General features: G+C 36.7%; 1 protein-coding gene across 1 annotated transcript; it reads right to left on the bottom strand.

The window, feature by feature from the left end:
• Positions 1-15249: 15249 nt before the first annotated feature.
• Positions 15250-26980, bottom strand: zc3h4 (zinc finger CCCH-type containing 4). Its single transcript, XM_056473005.1, has 14 exons — positions 26681-26980; positions 23549-23783; positions 23260-23367; positions 22764-22992; positions 22413-22561; positions 22076-22172; positions 21848-21981; positions 21650-21751; positions 21362-21473; positions 20090-20199; positions 19456-19901; positions 19040-19374; positions 18596-18841; positions 15250-17952 (listed from the first exon to the last, which is right to left on the bottom strand). Exons 1-14 carry the CDS (start codon positions 26758-26760, stop codon positions 16331-16333), a joined length of 4005 nt encoding a protein of 1334 aa, XP_056328980.1. The 5' UTR covers positions 26761-26980; the 3' UTR covers positions 15250-16330.
• Between the last annotated feature and the right edge of the window lie 42 nt (positions 26981-27022).

The raw sequence follows: 27022 nt of genomic DNA, 5'->3' as shown, positions 1-27022 counted from the left end.
TACACTGTTTATTATTTAAAATCTTAAAAGGGTTATATTAAACAATACAATTTTAGCTAGGGCTGCACAATATAGAACAAAACTGACATTGCGATTTTTATTTTTCTACTATATGTTTTCATCCATTCATTTTCTTTTTCGCTGCTTAGTCCCTTTATTAATCTGTGGTCGCCACAGCGAAATGAACCTCCAGCTTATCCAGCATATGTTTTACGCAGCGGATGCCCTTCCAGCTGCAGCCCAACACTGGGAAACATCTATACACACTAATGCACACACATACTCTATGGACAATTTAGCTTACCCAATTTACCTATGATGCAGATCTTTGGACTTGTGGGGGAAATCGGAGCACCCGGAGGAAACCCACGCAAACACGAGGGGAAACATGCAAACTCCACACAGAATTGCCCAGCCAAGGCTCAAATCAGCGACCTTCTTGCTGTGAGGCGATTGTGCTCCCCACTGCGTCACCGTGATGCCCATACTATATATATTGCGATATCAAATATATAATTTCACCAGATGAAATGAACGTCTATTTGGAAATACTTAATAATTTTTGATAAATTGGGATGATTTTGTAAGGGAGTGCATCTACATAAACTATAATAAACCAATCATAAACATTGAGAAATATAGTACAGCAACAGCACGGTTCAAACTAAATATACAGTGCTATAGGATTTTCTGGAAATCTAGCAATATTTAGATGCACAAATTTATTAATTAATTGTAAAATAGCACTATATAGTGTATATACAGTGCTCACCTCCCACAAATCTCTTATTTAAATGTATATTTTCATTAGGAGCAGCTATACAATATTATATTTGTGCATATACATTATTTTAGTCAGTATTGAAGCCAAATCTGGAGCTTATCTAACAAAGTAACTTATGATAATGGTTTAAAAATTAGTACAACCTAATGTATATGTTATAGAAAAATATTAAATAAAATTTTCAAAATTAGCAAAAATCAAGAGAAACAAAATATATATATATATATATATATATATATATATATATATATATATATATATATATATATATATATATATATATATATATATATATACAATTTAGTTGAAATGTAGTTTGTATTTTTTTTTTGCAATATTTTGCATGAATTTAATTGTATAATCTTTCCATTTCTAAAGATGTTCTGTGACTAAAATATTATTTTAATAAATATATCCATTTAATAAATCTGTTTTCTTCAAATGCACCAATACATATTACCCATATTCACTGAGAAATTGATAAAAGTATTAAATTGAAATGGATAAAAGTATATACATAAATGCAATAAATTTTCCTTAAAGTTAAAAATGTAATTTCTTTTGCCTGAATACTTTTAAACTGAATTAAATGATAAAAACACACATAAATTATATATGTTTTGGTAACTTCATGGTAAAAACTCCACAAATCATGAGTGTTTTCCACAATCTGGTCAATAATAATACTGATTCATACTGAAACGATATATTGTGCAGCCCTAATTATATGTGTAGTTTTTTTTCTCCTCTTCATTAGAATGTGTCCTGTTTGATAATACAAGAAATACTAAGTAAAAAGTAATAACTATCATACACTTTTACCATGATTCACAAAAAGCAAAATATAAAACAACATTTTATCTATGAAAAAGAAAGATTATTTAGAACAATAATCATTTAATGACAATAAAATACATTCTAATAAATCACAGTGTAGCAGCACAATTTTAATTAATTGTAATTTTAAATCTTTACACTTTACCACTAGGTTTTACCTGTTAACAAGATACAGATCTGAATTAAGTGTATTTCATATTACATAAAACTATATGTTATGCTTGATGTTCTTCACAAAATGTATTCAGAAATATGACACTTTATTTGCATTTAATATATTCTCTTTGTATGTAAAAAATAACTATTATAAACTGCTTCTCCCAGCAGACTGAATTTAATTATGCTGCTAATTATACCATTGCTGGCAGAGGATGCATTGAAACAAGCACAATTCTGTTATTGTTCCTCTATGAGAGCCATATGTTTTTTACCATTCGACTGTTCACAGTTTGTTGCTGAGATTTATTGGCAAGTGACGCAATTGTAAAAACATGCTTGTAAAAAGAAAGACAAATATATAAAGTGAATGCTTAAAAGATGTTCTGTCAGACAACTAATATACATCTCTCATATGACACCAGTCCTCGTGACCTTCACAAAATCTCTTGGACCAGTTACACTAACGCACTCCTATTATGTAATGCTTAAACACAGTTAGTCCTTGAGATCAGCCAATTCCCGGATTTCCCTAGTAAACCACATGGTGTCATTGCTTTAGCACTGCTGAGACTTCAGTCTACACCCAACATGGTGTTTAAAAAACGAGTTATTTTTATATGTTAATTTAGTAAGTGCACAGTTTGGACCATATTTGCTAGATGAGACAATAATTTAGATGAAGTTTAATAGATTTTTGACAGTCATCAAGACCCTTATTTTTGTAATGCCAAAGCAATATGACAGTACAGTTATAGTACATGTTCAGAAACACAGTAAACAAGGTGTTCATCATGATGTAATAAGATTTTACTTAGCTTTTTAATTAAATTTACAAATATTTATGTAATTTCTATTTGATTCTAGCAGTTTTAGACTACAGTTTTTTAGTTCAATCATTAGAAATGAAATAAAAAGTCATTAAAGTGTTTCATATTACTTTTAGCAATAAAAGCAGCTAAGTTAATGGATTTTCCTATCGTACCACTGACAGTGTATCAGATTCAGCCAATAACCACAACAGACTCATATAGAGACAGTAGTAAATCTCAGTTTAACAAAGTGAGACTTAAAACACAATATTCAACACTTCAGGTGAAAGTATCTGTACTTGCCTTTAATATCTGCGATGAAACCCTCGATTGTTCTTGTAGGTTATTCCTGGATGTAAGTGGATAAGCTGTTCTCTGTGCGCGCTCTCGGAAGGGTTGTTATAAACCTCTTAAGCGCGCGCTGAAGCCGAGAGTGACGAGCGGCAGAAGGGCAGGACGGGGGCGTGTGCGCGCATCATGCTCGTGAAAGAGGAAAAGAGGACGAACAAAGTGAGTTTGCACACATTGTATGGCGATTATCGTTTAAAAGTTGCATTGAAGTGCGCACTAATATAGGCACAGACACAGTGCGGTTTGTCCAAACTTCCCCCCTCTGATATTCATTGTATTTAAAGGGACAGTTCACTCCAAAAAGTCCCAGGCTTTCTTTTTTTACTGTTTGGTTGAACACAACAGGAATTATATATAGTTTAAAGTCTAAACTGCTCATTTCCAAACGGTTGAAGTTGTCTGACCAACCACATAGATGTTGTTTATGACATGCAAGTTTATATTTGAATTTTACATATATAAAATGGTTGTGGCTGGAAGGGCATCCGCGGTGTATATGCTGGAATAGTTGGCGGTTCATTCCGCTGATAAATAAGGGACTAAGCCGAAGGAAAATTAATGAATATGTAAAATGTTATATATTCAACATATATTTCCAAATATTACAAAAAGGATCCGTTTTGTACATATATGTTTAAATATATTAGATTTACTGTTATATATGTGTTGTGGACAGGATTGTTGGTAACAAGCTGTTTTCATTAGTTTGTCTTTTTTAATGTTTCTGTTGAACCACAATTCGAAAACAGTATCTGATTTTCAGTAGTTTTTTTTCAGTCAAATTTGATTATTTTTTCACTTTCAAATTACAATAATCACATAACATCTATTTTATATATGTGAAATCCAAATATTAACTTGTATGTCATGTGTGTCATTTACATATATTTTCATGTATCAGATTTATATATGGGCAGAGGTCAAACACAAAACTACTTGTTAGTCTGTTCCTCACACAATGCCATCATATGATCACTAATGACTTTGAACATTGTGACATCTTTTATGATGTTTTTATGGTGTTTTGTTGTCTGTTTTTACGCTTGACAGCTCAGTGTGACAATAGTCGAAAGAGTGCAGCTCCAACATTCCGTTAAATGTTTCCCTTTTGTGTTTCAAACTAAAATCAGGTGTTTGGAATTGTGGCAGAAGTTTCATTTAGTGATGAACTATGGCTGTTCAGACCACATAGGATTGCAAATGCTTTTCTCCCAAGCTGATTCTGCATTGACTCATAGGATAGACGAGCCCTACCCTGTCTGTTTCATAAATAAAACTCAGCAAAACTGATTGCATAAGCACAGGAACAGAGTTGTAATATCCTGTATACTGGTAACAACACCTGAAAAAAGGGATGTCATTAATATTACTTTTTGAGTTATCAATATTTGGTGGAATAACCCAAGCGAACATGGGGAGAACATGCAAACTTCACAAAGAAATGCCACTCGGTTCAGCCGGGACTCGAACCAGCAACCATCTTGCTGTGAGGCGACAGTCCTAACCACTGAGCCACCATGCCACCCTGTGTTAAAAACAGTTTACAATAAACATTTTCAGTGTTTTGAAGGGCCTTTGTAATGACAGAATGTTCCAGAAAGACTGATAAGTGAATGTGACATGTTATCAGCTTAAAACAGAGTTACAGAGTTGAGTTATTTGAATACTGACTGCTGGATCATCAGTGCACATAAAGACAAAACTGCAGGTTAGAGCACCTATAAAGAGGTTGAAAATGGCAAAGAAAGCCCACTTTTATTAGATGAATTTTCTCCAAATTGGAAACATTTGTTTAACACCGTCCACACAGTTTCAGTAAGACTGTGCTGGGCCAAGCTGATCTCAGACTACAAATATGCACACAAGGCCCTCTCAAACCATCCTTTAAAACAGGTCTCTGTTTTACAGCTCTGTGGGTTTAAGCTCCAGTTAATGTTCAAATCAACGACTACCTCGTTATCAGACTTCTGATAACGGAAGTCAGACGGACTATTATCAGACGGAATTATTATCAGACTTCTAACATTCACAGAACTGACGTTTATCATTTAGAGCCAGATCAGTCTCAAAAATAATACATTTACAAAACAATTCATACATCCACAACACAATTTACATTTACAAAACTGAATTCGTAAATTCAAAACATGATTCATAAATACACAAATCCAATTCGTACGTTCAAAACGCGTTTCACAAATACACAAATCCAATTAATAAATTGAAAACACGATTCAAAAATACACAAGTTCAATTCGTAAATTCAAAACACAAATAAATACACATTAATTCGTAAATTCAAAATACGATTCATAAATACACAAATCCAATTTGTAAATTCAAAACACTATTCAAAAATACACAAATCCAATTCGTAATTTCAAACACGATTCATAAATACGAAAATCTAGTTCGTAAATTCAAAACACCATTCATAAATACGAAAATCCAATTCGTTAATTCAAAACACGATTTAAAAATACACAAATACAATTTGTAAATTTAAAACATAATTCATAAATAAACAAATCCAATTCGTAAATTCAAAACACGATTCATAAATAAACAAATCCAATTCGTTAATTCAAAACACGATTCATAAATAAACAAATCCAATTCGTTAATTCAAAACATGATTCAAAAATACACAAATCCAATTTGTAAATTCAAAACACGATTCATAAACTAATCCAATTCGTAAATTCAAAACACAGTTCATAATATAAACAAATCCAATACATAAATTCAAAACACGATTCATTTGGCGAAATATTACTTAGAAATTCACAAATTGTGTGCTGTATTTATGAATTTTGTTTTGAATTTACAAATTGGTCTGCATGTATGACTTTTATTTTGTAAATGTATTATTTTTGAGACTGATCTAGCTCCATATTATAAGTAACACACATTCAACCCGTCTATATTTCACAATTACATACATGTTTAAATAGGTCTTCCAAGTTTTCCTGTAAACTTCACATTAAGCTTCATAGCGATGACCCATATGACAAAATACTATTCCATAATGTCTCATTTTCTGAGAGAAAGACGTTCCTAATGATTCATTGACCTAGAAATTCCCCTTGCTCTTCTGACAGACAAAATATAGTGGCATAAATGCTTCTGTGACATTTTGAGTTTTTAATAAGGTCACATACATCTGTTAAAACGCCAAATTCACAGATTACTGCAGAAACCATGTGAGAATTAAGAGCGTCCTCCTACACATAATTTTTTGGAGGATCTTATGTCTGTTCGGGTTGAAATAATCACTTGAGGGTTCAGTTGCTGGTCATCTCTGACGCAGAGGGCCAGAATGAACGCCCCGGGTCAACCAGCGGAGTCATCAATCCTTCAAAGATGTTACTGTGTGTATTGAATGAATGGGCAGTAAACGGGGAATGCTGAACGAGAGACCTATTTTGCAGGACAATTGATGGGCTGAGCGACCCTACCAGTGGGAATTCTGGGAATTTTGAGATGTGACATGTGGTTTGCATTAGTGCTCGAAGTGTTTTCGCAGTGTTCAGGCCTGTCAGAAGGCATACTGGGAGGATGACACACTAAGCCGAGATGGAAAAAGAGCTGTAATTCTGCTATGAAATCACTCTGGACTCTAGACTATTGTGGCTTGTGATAGAGCTGCACGGTTTATCAGTCATAGAATGCAAGCTTGATTCAAGGACAACCATGTGGTTTTATATTGTTAATGACAATGATTTTGTTATGTCTATTAAAGCTTTGGTACAAACACAGCAAACATCCAAATCTGACAGATAGAGAACAGTTGTTATTATATATATATATATATAATAGTTATTAAACTGGGTACATTTTTAAACATTGTTTTAACTTTGAAAGATATACATTATTGTATAAAAGCCAAAATATATGGTAAAAATCTATACATTTTTAAATGAGGACAATTACATGTACTGTATATACCCTCAGATATGTATATGGAACATTTGACCACTCTAAAAATGTTAATTTATTCAAAAAAAGCTGCATTATTAAGTAATGAAAGGTGTAAGTCTTTCTAAATGAGATTTCACATTATACATTTAAAGGGGGGCTATTATGCAAAAAACTTTTATAAGGGGTTTAAACCAGGGTGCAAATTACAGGGAGTTTGGAGGGGATTGTCCCCCCTAATTACAGTTTTTCTTGTTTGCTTTGACCTGGTTAACGAAACTAGGTTCCACTTCATTTTCATTATCACTATCCCAGCAGAGCAGAAGACAGGTCTTGCAAATGTGTAAACCCTTTCTCATTGAGTTGACACATTTTCCCCACCATTTTTCAAAACAGTCAACACTGATGTCATTCAAGCAGTCCAAACTCCATTGTTTTAGCTATGGTAACCAAACAGAAACCATCTATTCCTAAGCATTAGAAACTACCAAGATCAGTATGAATTCACTGGAGCACCGGTTTGACACTCCTTCACACAAATCTTCAATTAGCAATCAGTCTGCAAACATTAAACATGGTAGAAGGTCTGTGTTCTGTGCCAGCATGGATGGAGGAGGTCAATAGTGGCTATGTCCTATACTCCCAATAGATTTGACTGTATATTGGTTTACATGTGTTTTCTCTAATATTTACAGTATTTTATTACTTTTCTCAGTTTTTTTTTACAGTATTTGAGTTTTCAGCCACAGTTTAAAAAAATGTCATGGATTCAAAATAAATTTAATCAAAGCATTTCTTATTCTGGATCCAATTCTTTGCAAATAGGCAGATTTGACAGCCCAAATAGAAAGACAACAAATGACATGGCCAATAGGCTACAATGTCAAGCAATGGTGCACTGATTCACACTGAGTTTTGTATTTAGTGTTGTCCGTTGTGTAATGATTGATTGAAAGAGCTCATATACTTGTTTGCAAGTTGTGTTGTTTGAAGGTAAAACTAGCCTTTGTTGCATATTTTAAATGTTTTGACACGGTATGTGCGTTTTGCAAGCAAAATGTGTCATTTTGACCATGAGTGCCGCTGTGTAGACCTGTGTGTTAACTGTTTTGAAAATGTGGAGTTTCAGTTGAAAGCTGCATCAAAGCAATCAAGAAAAACTGTAATGCTTGATCCCCCTGAAGGACATCAAAACAACATATTTGGGAGGTCATCCTGAACAGTTTGCTCTGATCTGTATCTTAAATACTGATATTACTAATTAAAATAATAAATAAATATACATTTGACCACTTCTATAATGGATTATGCCATTGTGATTTTATAATTTTGTCAATTAGTCTACGCTGATAGACATGGTAAGCATTTACAAGACACTTTTCTTGTAAAATAGGTGTTTGTTTCTATAGCCTAAAAGTAAAGTAAAATTAGATGCATATTTAGTATAGTTTGACCTACTGTACTCTCTGAAATAGCTTATCAGAGAATATTGTAGGTCAGAATACACAAAAATACCCCACAAAACACTGAAAACTTTTTGTTTTATTAATAAAATATATGTCAAATAAATAAATACATACATTTGATTCACTGAAGGTGACGCAGTGGCACAGTAGGTAGTGCTGTCGCCTCACAGCAAGAAGGTCGCTGGTTCGAGCCTCGGCCAGGTCAGTTGCCGTTTCTATGTGGAGTTTGTATGTTCTCTCTGCGTTTGCGTAGGTTTCTTCCGGGTGCTTCGGTTTCCCCCACAGTCCAAAGACATGTTGTACAGGTGAATTGGGTAGGCTAAATTGTCCGTAGTGTATGAGTGTGAATGAGTATGTATGGATGTTTCCCAGAGATGGTTTTACGCAGCTGGAAGGACATCCGCTACGTAAAACATGGGCTGAAAAAGTTGGCGGTTCATTCAGCTGTGACGACCTCGGATTAATAAAGGGACAAAGCCAAAAAAAATGAATGAATGATTCACTGAAGGATGGATTACACAAAATAACATTACAGAAAAAGTTGAACAGCCCTGAGTGAGAAGCAGCCGTCTGCCGTTTGAGTTTTTGAATGTGCCACTGTGCTGACACACAGGCGTTTGTAGCTCTGAATTTAAAGCAATAGTCACCAAAATATCACAATTTCGATTCTAAAAGGGTGAATTTCGAAGAGTTCTAAAAACTTATTTGTGGGGTAATTTGAGCTAAAAACTTCACATACACACACTAGGGTCATCAGAGAGTTTTCTACATCTTGTAGAAAGAGGCATAATATAGGTCCCCTTTAAGAAATATTTTATAAAATGTTTATTTATCAAGTAATGAATCATTCATTCAAGAGATTCATTCAAAAATGCTGCTTCATCAGGTAATTTGATTCATCAGTAAAGTATTTAAAATAGCGTTACTGGATCTGGACTTGCTAATTTATGAAAAAAGTAAAGCATTTATAAGCAAGTCATCATTCATTAAATAGATTCAATCAAGAGATTTATTTTAAAAGACTCTTTATGAGTAATTGGATTACTAAATCATTAATTCAAGAGACACATTCAAAACAATGGTTCTTCCACTAATGAAACACGTGAAGTTTTCATATAGTGGGTCACTGAATTCATGACATTGACTCAAAAAGGTCGATTTATCAAGTAAAGTCTTTAAACATGAGTAACTGAATCATTTCTTCAATAGATTGACTCAAAAACCTTGCTTCGTTTGCTTCTTTATACTTGGGTTATTGAATAATTAAATAAAGAAATTCATTACAAAAAAACACTGAATTATTAAGTAATGAAACAGGTTAAAAGTTATCAAATACATAGTTTAGTAGATTCATGCAAAAACATTGATTTATGAAGTAATTAATAAGTGAGTCTTCATAAGTGAGTCAGAATCACTGAATCAAGTGATGAAAATAATGCTTTATCAGGTGATGAATTTACTGATTAAACACTAAAGAAACATTCAAATAATTTTGATGTATTTTTTAATGCAATTGAAATTGTCAGAGACCATGTTACTTTGTGCAGTTGTTCAATTTTGAATGTGAATTTATTTATTTAACAGGGACATGCTCCAAAATACAATGAGCTCAAAAGGACTGATGCGTTGTGCCATAACAAAGTTGCTATTTTCCATCTGCAGTCTCTGGACAGGCACATCTTAAAAGAATAAAAAGATAATCATTTAATAATAATAACAATAAAAATAAAATTGCCATTTAAAACAAAGACTCAATTCAAAAATCCAATAATGAATCTCCAGAATCATGCAGTATATTATGTGGCATATTTTGGACATCTCAGGCTGTTTATATAACTGCTTATTTTGTTCTGTTTACAGAATAATTAAATAAGTTTATGTACAGACTTGAATGCAGTTTGAAATGTGGAAGAATGTCGTAAAAGCCCGCATGCCATAAACAAATTGACAAAATGGAAGCCAATTTTTAAACTATTAACTAATTAGTCACACTACATGTTTCCATTCGTGGTCTATTTAGTCTCTGCTCTTCACGAGGACGTGTTGCTTTTTGTGTGAGTGGTGAATATACAGTTTAACATACGAAAAAATGACACGAGGTAGGACCGAAATAGAATGACAAATTATTTATTAGTTCAGAAAGAGCTTAACACTTCAGTTTCCGCAGCATGTTAGAAAATTTGCTGTGATTTACTACAGCAATTTTATGAGATCAGACTTGGGAAAAGGCACAGCTCAGCAGGAAAAGAAATAAACAGAGCTTATATGACCCATTTAGTGCAGATCATTCCCAGAGGGCTGTGGGGCTGCTGTGGGAACTCAGTGGTCTCTGTCTGATTTCACAACAGTCATTATCATTAAACGGCTCTTTCACACACAGACAATCAGAATGTATGTTGAGATGAAATTGGCAGTTGCTTAATTGGTTGAAGTGTCATTGAGCATAAATGAGTTGTGTGTTTTTATTTTGTTTACTTTTGTTTCTGTTTACTTTTAATTCATTTTTGTCAATTTTAATTTTAGCTATTTTTTTATTATTTTACTTTTGAATTAAAATTAAACTAAATCAAATGATTAAATATTTCCCAGGAATTATTTTAGTTTTCTGTTTTATACTCAATTTGAATCATTTGATTATAGATGTATATATAACAAAGTAAATTCAAAGTATATGATTATATTCATATGTTATGACCTGAAATTTACACTTTGTCTTAAATATTTAATAAAAAACATTCTACATTTTTTTCAAAATATATTTTATAATTATTATTTAGTTTTTTATTTATTAAAATCTCTGAATGTTGCTTACAAAATGTAACTAAAGATTAAGATAAATATATTAAAAGCATAGAAAAAACACTAAAGAAATCCTTTTAAGGATGCATCAACAACACGAAAGCATGGACCCATCCTGCCTTGTATCTATGGTTCAGGCTGCTGGTGGTGGTGTAATGGTGTGGGGGATATTTTCTTGGCACACTTTGGGCTCATTAGTAATAATTGAGCATCGTGTCAAAGCCACAGCCTATTTGAGTATTGTTGCTGACCATGTCAATCCCTTTATGACCAGTGTGCCCATCTTCTGATGGCTACTTTCAGCAGAATAACGCACCATGTCATGAAGCACAATCATCTGAGACTGGTTTCTTGAACATGACAATGAGTTTACTGTACTCAAATGGCCACCACAGTCACCAGAACTCAATTCAATAGAGCACCTTTGGGATGTGGTGGAGGGGAGATTCACCTCATGGATGAGCGGCTAACAAATCTGCAACTGTGTGATGCTATCAAAACCTCTGAGGAATATTTCCAGTATCTTGTTGAATCTATGCCACAAAGGATTAAGGCAGTTTTGAAGGCAAACAGCGATCCAACTGGGTAGTAGTAAGGTGTTCCTACAGTATCAATGTTGCCGTTAGGTGTATATAAACACTTTTGCATTTAATATTGTATGAGTATTATTAGTTATTTTTCTTTTATTAGTATATTAGTGGCTTTTAATTGATTACAAGATCTCACAATAAAACAGATCAATACAATATGACAGATAAAGTTATGTCAGTTAAACTGCTTTTCATAATTGTAGTCTCTTTTTTTGATACTTTACGCAAAGAGCTTTGAATATCCCAGACTATTTCTGTCACAACCGGTGCATTATTTTACATAACAATCTATTTTGAAATGTTATTTCCCCTTGATCCCCACCAGTGGAATAGGAAGAAAGTGTTTTGAATGAAAAGGAAGGCTCCACTCATTGAGTGACTGAATTTCCCTGTCTGTTTTTTCCAAAGGAAGCCAGTTTTGTTTTTGAGGTCTCTTAAGCAGACATCTCGTTCCTGCTGCAGAGCCTGGCTCAGATCAGTCGTCCCAAGAAAAATGAGCACTGGGTGGAATTCCTCAAACAGGGCAGGAAATAGGGTGGAGGGACACAAGAGAAGGTTGTATTTGTGACCACATGGGAGTCAAACATGATGGCTTTAGAAATTTGGCACGACGTTTAGTATCCTTAACAGTTCTTGATTAGGAACAATCCAGAGAAAGTAAGCCTAAAAACAGGCTTATACTAAAATGTTTTCTAAATTTTTCCACAGTAAACATTTCAATTAATTGTGAATTAAATGGCTGAGACCTTCACTTGTAATGCCATTTAAAGCTTTATAAACTATGTTTGCAAAATAAAGACTCTTATCTTAGATTAAAAAGAATAATGAATATACTGAGGTTTTTGTTGTAACTTTAAAAGGAAAGTGAATTAAGATGAAAAGTCTGTCATCATTTACTCACCCTCCGCTAACCTTCCGAGTTTTGAAACTTCTTTATTTTGAGTTTTTTTTTTTTTTTTTTTGAGTTCACTACGGATATCAATGGCTACTGGTTTCCAAAGTTTTTCAAAATATCTTCCTTTGTGTTGGAAACAGAAAATTATAAGAAACAACTCAGCGGGTGAATGAATAGTGCCTATGCTATGGTGATCTATCCTTTAAGAGGTATTGGATTTTAACTTTTACATATTCCTTTCAAATAGTGTTGATGGGGTCTGTGACAAGCAGCTGTAGTTTTCTTCAGAGAGCAGCTTTGCATTCTGCTTTAAACAAAGGAGCAGGTCTAAATTAAGCTACTTTATAAGCACATTACGCTAAATTAGCCTGTTTAATCAAGGCCAGTTTCTCTCGCCAAAGCAAATCAACACACTTGCAACTGCAGTTATAAAAACAGCAGGGTGTGTCAATACCCTATATAGAAAGTGTTTACAGTGCACTAAATGTAAAAACATAGTCAAATAGTATTCTTTTTTCAGTGGTTCCTCATTTTAGGGTTCAGTTTAGCGGCAGAGATTTACAATTTTACCTTCCCCTGCTGAAAAATCCAGCTTAAACCAGCCTAGGCTAGTTAGCTGGTTTTTGCTGGTTGACCAGCCTGGCTTTAGAGGGGTCTTGGCCATTTCTAGGCTGGTTTTCAGCCATTTCAGTCTTAGCTGGTCAGGCTGGAAAATGACCAGCTAAAACAAGCTTGACCAGCCTGGTTTAAGCTGGACATAGCTGGTTTTGGCTGGGCTCCCAGCCTGGTTTTAGCTGGTCATTTTAAAGCCTGACTAGCTAAGACCAGGCTGGAAATGGCTGGAAACCAGCCTGGAAATGGCCAAAACTCCTCTAAAACCAGCCAACTAGCCTAGGCTAATTTAAGCCGTTTTTTCAGTATGGTCTCCAGTTGACACCAGGGAGAATCTCGAGTTTGAAGTGCCATAACTTCGCACCCGAAGGCATAGTTTGCCCAAAAGTTAAGATTCTATCATCAGTGATTATGTTTGGTCATCAGTATTCGAGTTCCTTGCCTTAATCTGAATAAGACAATAAAATGATAAAGGTGTTTACATGAGTTGCTTTTTGAAAGCTCCATTCTTGATCCCGCTTTACATGTTTACATGGTATAGCACATAATTCGATAAACATTATTGCCACGCTCCACATTTCCTGTTTCATGTAATTGCGGGCGTTTCATTTTAAATTTGTCGACTTTGACTGTAGTTTGTCACTTTCACTCAGGAACATTTCATTCCCCCTGACAAACGAGCTATTGGATGCTGCTGAAAGAGTGTTGTTTGAATGAGATTTGATAACGAACGTCGTATGCGAAAAAAACCTCCGCAATTAGCGATGTGCGTCTGTGGTCATTTTGACTTGGTAGGTGCAGAGAATAGTGTCAACAGCCGTGTGTGTATAGACTATCCTGTTGCAAAATGCGGCTAAAATCCTACAAGACGGTAATAGTTTGATGAAGGTGTTTAAATGTCTGTACTGAACTTTAATAATGCGACTAAAACCGCTGTTTACATGCTAGACTCTTAATCAAGAGTATTGTCTTAATCGTATATTGGATTAATGGTGTCCATGTAAACGTACTCACTTATTTACCGACATATTTCACTTTGTCATGAAGAATGTTAAAGATGTAAAGAAACTTTCTATTCCACAAAGGTTTCTTTTACAGTGGAAAAAAAGTTGTCAAGATTATTAAAATATTTTTCATACCAAGAAACAAATTGTTACATTAAAAACCGTTCACTTGAAGTTTAGGGAACCAAAAATCATTATTCAGTGTAGTGTACAAAATATGAAAACATGTTTTTATGCTAATTTATTTAAATCAGTTAACCATGTTGTCGATGCCAGTGGTGTAGTGGTTAGTGCGTCAACACATGCACTCTAGTGCTCACGGCCACCCGAGTTCGATTCCCGCCTTGTGGTCCCATGCCGATCCTTCCCCTCTCTCTGCTCCCCACACTTTCCTGTCAATACTCTCTACTGTCCTATCAATTAAAGGTGAAAGCCCTGAAAAAATAATTATAAAAAAAATAAAAAATCAAATTAACCATGTTTCAACTCTCAAAATAAACAATTTTTTTTCTATCGATAAACAAAATGATCAATTCAATCATGATTTATTTGGCATTTTATTTATAAACCATATTCTGTCTTATTTATTGTATGTATTTGTTATTTTAAATATCCCCAGGAATACATTAGTTTATCTGTATACAAATGTTTGAATATGTAATATATGTCTGGAATAAAATTTTTTTTGGCTCTTAGTTATTTTCATAAATTCACTATTTGTAATGTTTAATGTTTATAAAATTTGTCTAGAGTCTAATCAAGAACTGAACAATCAAAAAATAAAAGCCTGCAAATCAGAATGATTCAAATCAAGATTTTATTCTATACCCTTCCCGAGATATGAATGTTACATGGGAAAAAATGATTTGTCTTACCTTTTTACATGCCTACTAACTTCAGAGATAGGAATGTTGAAGACCTGGAATTTAGGGGAAATGACTCATATGATTCTCACACTCGTACAAGAGAATTAACCATGACAAAACCACCACCTCCACTGATTCACCCATAGTTTGAGGCCCTGCTCATTTTCAATCTGGTATTGCGTTTATTAAATACTTCACAACTTCACCTACAACGAATGGTTACAAAATGTTACCTTTTGTCAAATATGGACACTTCTCAATTTACAAAGCCATCATTTTGCAGAGAGGCAACCCAAAAAAACAAAACTCAGGAAAATTCAGAGCCGTCATTGAGACATACCACCTGTTCCAGGAAAAGCGTGACAGAACTGTGAGAGAACTAAAGAAATGACATGATATATTTTACCATCAACATCAGCTGTTGCACATTTCCAAGTTAATTTACAAACCAGATGGGAAGAATATGTACTATACACATGTATATATTTATATTTTATGTATATATATACATTCATAAAATGAATCAATGTGACAGCCACGTTACAAAGAAAAAGAAAAGAGCAGACCGCTTAAGTATAAAAAATAAATTAAAATGATTTCACATGTCAAACATACAATGGTAGGTCTCATTCATGGAGTGGCATCAACACACTAAACACAAATATGTAGCAATGGGAATATAAGGATCAGTCATACAGACATGAAAAAGGAGCGAACTAGTCTAAGCAGAGCGGAAACAGAGCTAAAATTTCTTAAAAGGATCTGATTAATTGATGGGCAGCAAATGAAACGTGCCACTAAACAACAGGAACTCGTTCAGTTCCTCCACAGGACGCAGAGGGAGTGGCAGTAAATGAAGTCTCTCTGCTGTCAGTCAGCCGGCAAACTCAAGCAGGCTGGTCTTAATCCAACTAACCTGTTTGGTATATGCTGATCAAATTAACTGTCTTTAGTAATGCCAAAATGTATGCAATTCTGTGTCTTCTGATCTACACACCACCCATAGAGGTCCTTAAAATGAACATTTATTTAAACTTTCTCATTTGGTTTTAAAATAGACATTTAATTTTCATCTTTCCATCACTTGTACAGACATAATCCCTCCCTATCCCAACCGTCCATTAGAAATCTTTACGTGAATACTGTGGCGTGAAACCTGGCATGGGAGGTTATCTATATACCGTCTATCTGTGAAGCAGCACACCTACAAGTCCAAAAAGCAGTGCACAACACAGTACTTTCACTGGCAAAATGGTGACGCTGTGGGGTCAAAGCCTTTGAAAACGTCTTTTAAAGAAGCATTGTCCTGTTCAGCCGTATCAGGCTGTGCTGGGCTACTGCCGCCAAATGGGCTACCAGTGCCGCTTGGCTTGTTGACCTGCTTTACCATGGTGAACAGTGTGGATACAGGTAGATTGTGGACCGCTGCGGGTTGCTCTGCAGAAGCGGTAGTGCCTTGACCAGCTGTGGATGGACCACCGGTAGCTGCCGGCGTTGCGGCAGTCCCTGCATTGGGTGAGGGTGAAGGTTTGGGTCGGGGGCGGTTGTAGCTGTTGTAGCGATCTGTAGTTTGCTCAGTCGAGCTCTTCTCTGGTTCTGGCTGGTCCAGTGCAGACTTGCGCACAAACAGCGGCTCTTTAGACTTAGGTTTAGCTGAAGCCGTTGTACTTTCGCTTGATTTGGACTCAGGGGGAGGACTAGTGTTTCTAGTAGCCACTGAACTCTCTGTCTTGTCTGAGCCTTGACTCCGAGGGTCGTATAAACTGATGCCGCTCAGCACACTGGTGCCACTGCCGCTACTACCTACACTGGCAGATCCCACACTTCGAACCGTGCCTCCTGCTGATAGCAGCCGAGGATCATAGGGTGCAATGGTGGGACTGGAGGAAGGTGGAGATAAGGAGCTAGTAGGGGGAGATCCTTGAGGAACAAGTGGCTCTGAGGTGGTCTTAAGGGCAGATTTTTGAGGCTGTAATCGGGGGTCTGCAGGGGCTTTCCGTGCCATACGAGGGTCAATGGGCTTTTCAGATGAGACGGACGGAGGTGACGAGATTCCTGTAGAAGCGCCTTGAACGGGGCTTGATGAAGAGGCGTTAACAGTTTTGAGGATGCGGGAGAGCAGCTCAAAGTCTGGTAGGGAAGAGGAAGACTGATTCGATTGCTCAACAGGAGCAGGAGGAGGAACAACAGTAGGTGGGAGAATAGAGGAGTGATGAGGGGGCTGTGTGCGGGACAGACGGGGATCCATGGCAGTGACTGGTGGGATGCCAGGGGGTAGTGGGAGCAAGTCTTGTTTAGGGATGGGGATAGGGATGAGGTCTTCTGGACTCCACAGCACCGCCTTAGAAAATGAAGGCTTTTGCAGAACTACATCCTTTTTGATGTGGCTGAACTGCTGTAGTTGTGAGCGGGGATCGCGTAAAGCCATGCCCATTAAAGGGTCAAGAGGGATGGGCACAGGCTTGTCCCTCAGCATCCTTTCACCCTCCTCTTCCTCATTGCTGGCTGGAGCGGTCAAAGGTGGCGGTTTGTACACAAGTGGTGGCTCGGGTTTAGAGGCATGTGCAGCTGCATGTCGGGCAAGACGGGGGTCTGAAGGAGTAGGAGAAAGGGAAGATGACGCCTCAGGTGCCTGAGAAGAGTCTGTGTTGCGGGATAGACGTGGATCTCGTGCCAACCTGGGGTCTGCTGGTCTGCTGGGTGCCGGTGTAGGCTGAGATTTCTGTAGACGAGGATCACTGGGAGCTCCATCGGGCTTGGCAGGGCCTTGGTTCTGGGTTTGTTGTCGTAGTGTTTTCAGAATTGAAGTGACGCTGCCACCACCATCCTCATCTTCACTGGAATACCAGTTTGCTGAATCTCCTGTAAGTAAATAAAAGTGAAAATATTCAAAGTTCAGTCTGTTTTCTTCACTGGTAGTCTATAATCTGAAACATTAGCCCAGGGGTGTCCAAACTTGGTACTGGAGGGGCGGTGTCCTGCAGATTTTAGCTCCAACTTGCCTCAACACACCTGCAAGAATGTTTCTAGAAAGCTTAGTAAGAGCTTGATTAGCTAACCCAGGTGTGATTGATTGTGGTTGTAACCAAACTTTGCAGGACACCGGCCCTCCAGGACCGAGTTTTGACACCCCTGCATTAGCCTGTGTAAGTTTCAATCAGTGATAGAAAGCACCATCTAGTGGAGAGACATGATTATTTTGTGGCAAGATTGCACAACCCCAGGCCAGAGGATGTTTACAGTATTATGAGGTCCTGGGCAGGGTCAAGCTCTGAGCAAAGTCCTTGAGAGGTTTCCTTCCCAGAAATAGCTTTGGCAACATATACATTTGAAGTCAGCCACTAACAACCTTTTCTATTTGCATAACAAAAATGTTATAGAAACCAGAGATTTATTCTCATAGGGCAATAAATTACTTTTTAAATGCTACACTTGCTGTTTATAACTGAAATTATATATAACCTTTTGTCAACTAGTACCAAAACATGGACTTGTGGAGTATTACCTCCTTCATTCTCCCTCTCAGTTCCTCCTCCATCAGCCAGCCTCCTGGCTCTCTCCTCATCCTCCTGCTGCTTCTGCTGGAGTCTCATAAAAAGCACCCTCTGCGCTGGAGGCAGGAAATCAGGCACTGCCATTCCAGTCTGATTTGACGGGCCTACATTACCTACACTCTCCATACTTCCAGAGTTGTGGTTCCCAGGTGACTGATCATTGAAGTTTCCACCACCCATGCCTTGAAAGTTGTCACCTGTACAGTGAGGCAAAGAATGGGATTAAATACTAATGTTTCAGAAAGAAAACAGAATAGGACAATAAAATACTTCACAGCATTTGTTTACAATAAACTTAATTACAACTATAAAGAATGCATATATAGTTCTTAAATGCATTTAATTAGTGTAAGACCAAATGGTAAAATTACAATTAAAATCAAACATTAACTCACAGTCTCTTCCACTTCCATCTATCGACATTGCTTGCTGTTGCTGGTAGAAGTTATCATAGAAGTTGTTGCCAGAAGATCCACCACCTGGAGACATCATGCCTGGGTTTGGTGGTCCTTCACCCTGGGCAAAGTTCTGCATCATTGGTGGTCCTGTACCCATTGATGGAGGGCCTTGATTCATATTAGATGCCCCCATAGGAGGCCTCTCATGAGGACCACCTGGACCCATGTGACCTGGTGGTGGGGGAAAGCGAGGTGGAGGTGCACCTGGGGGACCTGGAGGTGGTCCTTGAGGTCCTGCAGCGCCTGCAGAAGCATTGGCAGGAACTGGTCCTCTGTAAAGATAGGATCTGTGTCATTATATTCTGCTTACTGATAAATAAACATTACCTCAAAAATAAAGAGGAATAGCTAACCTGACACCTAGTTTTTGTGCAAGCTGTCCTGTGGGCTTCACAACAATTTCAAACAAGGAGGGGATCTTCTTTCCTGCATTTCCTCCACAAACAGGTGGTGGGCCCATAGGAGGTGGAGGGCCAGTTGGAGGAGGCCCTTGGAAGGTGCCTCCATCTGGGCAGGGAGGAGGGGGGCCTGGGCAGGGCCCAACTCCAGGACCAGGTCCAGGAACAGGCCCAGCACCAGGGCCTGGGGCCGGTGGACCACTTGGAGGGATGTTGCCATGTGGGGCACTAGGCATTCCAAACTCCATGGGCGTTGAAGAATCCCCTGGGGAAGGTCTTGGTGGAGTTGGGAGAAGACCAACACCAGGGGGTGGTTTAGGAAGAGGGTTAATGCCTTGCTTTTTCAGTTCCTCAACCTCTTTCTCATCTTCTGCACCAGCTTCTGCATCCTCTGCCAGCATCTTCATAAACAAATTAAATAAAAATTATATATATCATTTTTGTGTTTGTGTGTGTGTGCATGTATATATATATATATATATATATATATATATATATATATATATATATATATATACACACAAGTGGTGTACAGAAAAAACAATTACAAAGCTTGAGCTATATTTTTCAATATATATGTGAAGATTACCTTATCCAGCAGCTCTTGAGTATCTTCTGTTAAGGAGTCATGGGAGAACATGCACTCCTCACCATTCACACAGTTCCCTGTGGTATGGAACAGCTTGCAAGGGAAATCACGTGCAGTGAAGTCAAGGAGTTATTAACACATTTGGAAACTCTTACTCTTTTACATATATTAGTGGTGCTGCGTTAACACAAGACTTTTATCAGGCAATAAAAACAATAATCGCCGTTAATCTATTCTCAAAGTTGGGTTGGGAGCTGGGTCTATTCGACTCAAGCTATGATGACTTTCATGTTGATATTTTGGCGCGGGTGTATACCTGACCTGTTAACCGTCTGACAAAAAAGTGCCCTTCTGAATCAAATCAGCAGGATGCCCTTCTGGATCTTTCACTTACTTCGAAGACATTACTGACTACGTTTACATGGACATCTGTAGTCTAGTTATTTGCCTTAACAGACAATAATATAATAAGGGGTTTACGTGAAGTGCTTTCATGTAAGAGTTTCCTGTAGTTTAAGGTGACTAACTGCAGTTCGGCAGTTCCACTTTCACTCATGAACATTTCATTCATGACCCCATGACAAACTGAGATTATTAGACGCAAATAAGGAGTAAGGACTGGTGAGAGTGTTATGTAACTTAATAACGCATGCCAAATGGGAAAAAAAACCTTCCACATTTCGTGATGTGCGCGTGTGTGTGGTCCTTTACCGACAGCCGCGTGTGTGGATCTTGACGAAAAATATGGCGAAAAGTCCTACATGATGGTAACAGTTTGATCGCAGTGTTTACTTTAATAATGCCACCAATCTATGCATACTCCACATGTCTTAATTCCATATCTGTTAAGTTCTGTTATGACTTCAAAATTCACGTTTAACTGAATAAACAGTTAGTAAACACAAGTACATGTTATTGAACAATTTATTTTCATCACCAATTATCATAGTGGAACAGTTTCTCAATCAGTTTGTGATGCATTTTCGAAACAGGAGATGAGCCCCTGGTCTAATGCGCCACCTGGCTTGAGAAACTCGTTCTCAAAGACTTACTTTTAGTCATTATTTGGGTATTATATTACATAAAATATATTACATTGGGTAGAATATTACATAATCTGAATGCCTTCGGCGGAATTCAAATGAGCCATTTTAATCTAGATTAATTCCAGGATTACAGTGAGATTGATCTAATTAAAAAAATATTAATCTATGCCCACCTATAATATATATGATAATGTCAGACTCAGCAAGCAAAATGACCAAAGGATATCATGCATGTAGGGACAATTTTCTGCTCGTGCACAGAAGCCAGTGATGTAGAACTTGCATAGTTCTTTCTTCTTGGGCAACTCAATGTCATGGCTGAAATTACAGTGGTCACCCTGAAGATAAATTGACAAATTAGAACAGAATTAATTTCCTATTGTCAACGAGTGATGTTATTTTGCATAATCTCATAAATTAGACATGACTCATTTATATCAATGCTATTATATACCAAACAAACTAAATTACGTTAACCAAATTTATTTGCATTGTCTTCCAAATCTGAGCTTACCCATGTGCAGCGACCCTCAATGTAGTATTTGCAAATAGCTTTTCCCTTCTTCTCTGGCCCATGTTTCTCCTGATCATTCCTTCTTGGGGCACCAGATCCATCCTAATTTAGTCAGTAAGGTACAATAATTTAGATGCTAATTTACGTTCCGCCGATAATTACAAAATAAAAAGATAATCTGAAGAACTGTCTCACTACCATGTCCTTATCTCCGCTGTTGTCATCATCAGGACCTTGGTCACCTCCACGGCCCCTTCCTCGATTCCTCCCTCTTCCCCGATTCATTCCTCGAGCTCCTTTCCCTCTGCCACGACCTCGCCCACCTTTTCCACCTGAAGAAATCAAAAGGTAAGATATATAATTACAAACACAATCCACTTCTTTGCTGACCTAAGATTTGGATGTATTCCTACATCTATAACTCACCCCGCCCTCTGTCTTTCGTTTTCCTGTATTGGTTTAGTTCTTTTGAGTAGTCATCATAGTCATCCTCTCCCATGTTGTCATAGTCCTCATCTCCATACTGTTAAACAAAGGTAAACTGACTTAATGCTTATACATTTCCTAGTAACAATGACAGATCCCATTTAAGAGACAGACAGCATATCTAATTTTGAATATTTTTCATATTTGAACAACACTCATAAATCTGGTTAGAGAATTATATAAGATATTCCATATATTTATTCTCATGGCAATGTCATATATTTTTCTGGAAATTAGAACATCAAAGTTTCTTGATTTTTAATAAACTATGACCCACCTCCATATCATCTCCATACATGCCATCACCATCTTCATTCTCTCCACCCATTTTGCCTCGTCCTCTCCCTCTGCCACCTCCTCTTCCACCACGTCCCCGCATTCCTCCTCTGCCTCGACCTCTCAGGTTCTTCATGCGGTTTTTGCCACCTTTGTGACAGTAATTAAGATCACATTCTCATGAACTTACAAACATGATTCTTGTCATACTAATAACACTGCAGCTAAAATACATACTTAACATGACCACTACTTAAAAATAGAAACAAAATACAGTGCTTACATTGATATGTAACAACACATTCTGCCAAAACCACTAAATTATTAGCCATATATTAAAATAAACATTCACCTCTGCCACGTGGACCTCCAACCTCTTTGGCCTTGCGGTACTGGTTCAGCTCCTTGGCGAAGTCATCATAGTCATCATCACCCATGTCCTCATCATCTTCACCTTCATATGTTTCCTCCTCGTAGTCATCATAGCCACCATAGCCCTGCTTATCCATCTTCATATAGCCACCTTTCTTTGACATGGGACCTCCATGACCAGAGGGTGCAGAAGAGTAGCCTCCTTGAGACTAAAAAATACAGATAGAGATTAAATCTCAATCCCAAATTAAGTATGTGAACAAACAAGTGTATTACAAGACAAATATCACATCAGACACAAAATATGTACTTTTTTGAAGTTAAACTTTTTCCAAAATTATGAAATTTAATCACGTCATATGAAAAAATGTTTTTGATTCACATTTAGTGTGGACAATTACTTTCTGCTGGAATCAATCTGAATCACATCTAGTTAGGACATGTTGTCAATAACTAAACACAAATGTTTTACTCACAGAGGGGGGATATGGAGGGCTGTATTCCCTGTACTTCCTCTTTTCAGAGGGACTGTAATCTGATTCGTCACTGTAGTCCGAGTACTCATCACTGGATGACTGGTGACGCTGTATCATGCACAAAAACAATTTGAGAAGAAATACGCTACTATTTAAATACATTTTTGGAATTTTTATTCACATTTACAAGAAATCTATTAATTTTTAACTTAGTTTGATTAAATTTAAATAAATCAAGACAAGATGAACATAAAAGACTAAATAAAAACATATCAACATAAGCACTTACCTTGTGCTTTGATTTACGCTTTTTCTTGGCCCTCCTTTTTTCTTTTTCACGCTCTCGCTCCCTCTTTCTCTTTCTCCTGCGCCGATGTGACTTTTCATCATCGTTTGATTCACTGGCATGGTGCTCCTTGCTGTGGCGAGGTTTATCCTGGGGATCAGCCACCTCTCCACTGGGCACCTCTGCCTCTCCACCATCATCCTCCAACTCACCTTCTTCCAATTCCCCATCTTCTTGCCTGTTTAACATGGAAAACAAAAGATGAAAGTCAAAACTCAAAACAAAAATGACAGACTTTTTTTGACTCAAGAACCCTTTTTTGTTCTTCATCTATAACAGACAGCTGCACAATAGTTACTGTTTTCAAAACTATGGGAAAGAGTGCATTCACTATATTGATTAGCTATTAAATGGGCCTTCATTCTTAATTCTGACATGGCTATTTCTGCTGGTCTGGCTATTAACAATTACTTGTCATTACAGTGTAAAAATCTGAGCAAACTGAACTGTTTAACAGCATCTATTCTTTAAACTTTTAGACTACATGCAGTGAACAGAAGTGAAGAGAGATCTCTTTATTAACACTGCTGACAATCTACAGATGCAACACTGTAATTTAGTTGTGTTGAGAATCACACTAGGGGTGTAAAATCTTCACTGCTCATTTGTGAACTCTAAGTCACTACAGAGCTGCCCTGTTTAGGGAAGATCTAACATATAGAACATATACTACGCAATTATTAGTTTCAGACAGGACTGCACTTTAAAACAAAGATAAGGAGCTGTCACATAAGACACACAAGCACTGCTACACTAAACATTCCACACTGACAAAACATGATCAACTAATCACTCAACTTTACTCCTGAAAATGTAAACTTCTGGAAAAGGACGTGCTAAAACATGAACTGAAATGCAAAGCTACGGGTGAGATATGATACAAGATAGATTTTGTGTTTCCACAAAAATTAAACCAAAACACACATTCACACATTTATATTGTAGTATCTCAAGTAACTTAAACTAGTTTAAAAAAAAGCTTTATGCTATAGTAATAACAACAACAAAACATTTACTCAGAAAGAAGGTCCCTTTGCCAAACTTTAAAATATCACTTAAATATAAAAGTTTTGTCTTTAAAGTTCAAAAACTGTTGAAAAAGTTTTTAAAATCACTATAAAAATACAAACATCCTCATTAGTGGGCTGTAAGAACCATATCTTCCATTGCTAAACTCAAGTCATCTGTTCTTCTGAACAGGTAATGTTTTTAAAACAGTACAGAAAGAATCAATTGATGAATGTTTACTCATGACTAACTAAAATTTATTCTACAATCCCCATTTGTCGACAAAAGTACTTCATGAGTATAGCATGTTGTGAAACAAAATAGTTATATAACATAGTGGGACCTCAGTAAATAAGGAGACCACCTTTTTTAACAACCTTATTTACTTCTTTAATTTTTCAGTCTAAAGTTATCGAATACAATATCAAAACAATGTGGTCAGACCAAATTATAAATGGGGCCCCCTCACATGATTTACTTGTCTAACACACCTTGTAATAACATCTGAAAAAATATATAAGTTGCCAATGTAACACAAAAAAAAAGGATTTATCCATAAAGTGTTGCAAAAAAATCTTGGCAAATACAACTAACTTAAAAAAAGAATAATTATTCAAAGTATGTTCACTGTATGTATGCAAGTGACAAAATACAATCGCATGCAAAGACAAACAAAATAACTTGGCCTGTACATTTCTGGCAATGAACTGGCAATACTTACTGTGAAATACTAATGTATGCATAAAAGGGGTGAAAGGTTGCTGTTTGGGCAATATGGTTAGCACTTGTGTGTTCTGATAAGACCTTGAATGCTTCTGAGACATTGGACAGCACTGGACCATGAAGGGATGTGCACATTAGGCTAACTAAATAACAGTAAAAGAAGTGTATGTATAACAGGGACACCTGTTGTGGCAGATTCACCAGATTAATAACAATTTAACATTTCTTTCTACTGTCAACAATGTAATTCATGTGGAGGACTAACCCAGAGGAACAGCATTTAACCAAAATAAAGAAGCCCATGAAGCTTAAAAGTAAAGGAACCTGAAATATCCCTGTTAATTCGGATTATAAAAATATGTCGTGCTACTTATGAGGCGTTAAAATATAAAAGAAAAATTCAAAATAAATAAATTCATATACTACATAAATTATGAAATACCAGTATATTTTAATAACATATTTTTTTTAAAAAAAAAAAGCGAGGAACGGTTGCGATTATATAGCTCTTATTAACGTTAAAACACAAATGTAACGCTCAGACATCCAAACCCTAAAGGAATAAAAATATTTAAGTTATTTTAGTGACGTCTCCAATAAATCTATGTGCGTAGCTCGTGACACTTAGCATACGCGCTAAGTGCTAAAGGGTGACAAATTAACATCGCATACTATAATTTGCGATATTAAGTTAAGATAAACTAAATCGTATTGTATTCGATGACCAATTAAATAAAGAATAATTAATCAGACGCCAAGGTATAAACCGTGTTAGTCCGTCGCTATTCATTAGCTTCCGTTAGCCGTGTTTTTGTTGCTAAATCGTCGGCTAACTGTTAGCACTGCTAGCTTTAGCTTTGTCCAGGCCTCGCGATAAAGAAACAAATTCCTTAATGCGTAACAAGGGATTAGTTTTACCACATTACATTCGGTTTGCGTGATGATACTAAATCGGAGTTTAATTTTAGGTCGATAACAAAAAATATTGTTAGCTCGTGATTTCTTTTGTCCATCTGTTCTTTATCTGTGATGAAAACACTGAGTTACAGTATCAATGTTTTGACGTAGTGGTGGCCCCATGGTCTTCGATCACTAAAAAACCTTCGAAAGTGACTGAAAATGTCAATTTGATCATATTCTGAATGTTTTCCTGATTCGCTTGTGACCTTCCAGATTGCGCTGTGAAACGTTTCAAGATGGCGTTTCGTTACCTCTGTACGTTTCCCAGAAAAGGCGACTTTAATCCCTTTGAAAGAAAAAAAGCAAATGCCCGTGCTTTTTGTTTTTGGAAAAAAGCAAAGGACAAATCAATAGTTGGATAGAAATATGATGATATTACTCGACCTTTCGTCAGTGAGAAGGCTGTTGTGTTCGTGGTTGGCTGTTGGGGAGTTTGGATGGACAGTCATGCTTTCCACAGCCATTTCCTCTAACGTACTACATTCAGTGCAAAAAATCAACTGTCTTATGCGTTACTTGACTTTGATCTACTTGTTGATTGGCATTAGGAAGAGATTCAGTTCATTGTAGTCAATTCCCCACTAACAGTTTAAAAGAGAAACAGGTTGAAAACGTTCCTGAGGTTCTCCGTCCTACAGTTGCGATGTGAAATGAAACTCATTCTCTTAAAATGGCGACGCTTCTTCTCCGAAGAGAATGGGCGGACTTACGTGACGTCGACTGTCA

The sequence above is a fragment of the Danio aesculapii genome, chromosome 15 (assembly GCF_903798145.1).
Source record: "Danio aesculapii chromosome 15, fDanAes4.1, whole genome shotgun sequence".
NCBI classification, from domain to species: domain Eukaryota; kingdom Metazoa; phylum Chordata; class Actinopteri; order Cypriniformes; family Danionidae; genus Danio; species Danio aesculapii.
The sequence above is the reverse complement of the archived record's forward strand: the minus strand, read 5'-3'. Positions and strand labels throughout refer to the sequence as shown.

What these genes read in the sequence shown, in the direction of transcription:
- zc3h4 (XM_056473005.1), bottom strand. Translation starts at nt 26,760, where the DNA reads ATGGCTGTGGAAAGCATGACTGTCCATCCAAACTCCCCAACAGCCAAC. An exon ending in TGGAGGTCCACGTGGCAGAG is followed by an intron (nt 22,562 to 22,763) that starts GTGAATGTTTAT and finishes ACTGTCACAAAG; the next exon opens with GTGGCAAAAACCGCATGAAG. An exon ending in TTGAGGGTCGCTGCACATGG is followed by an intron (nt 21,474 to 21,649) that starts GTAAGCTCAGAT and finishes ATTTATCTTCAG; the next exon opens with GGTGACCACTGTAATTTCAG.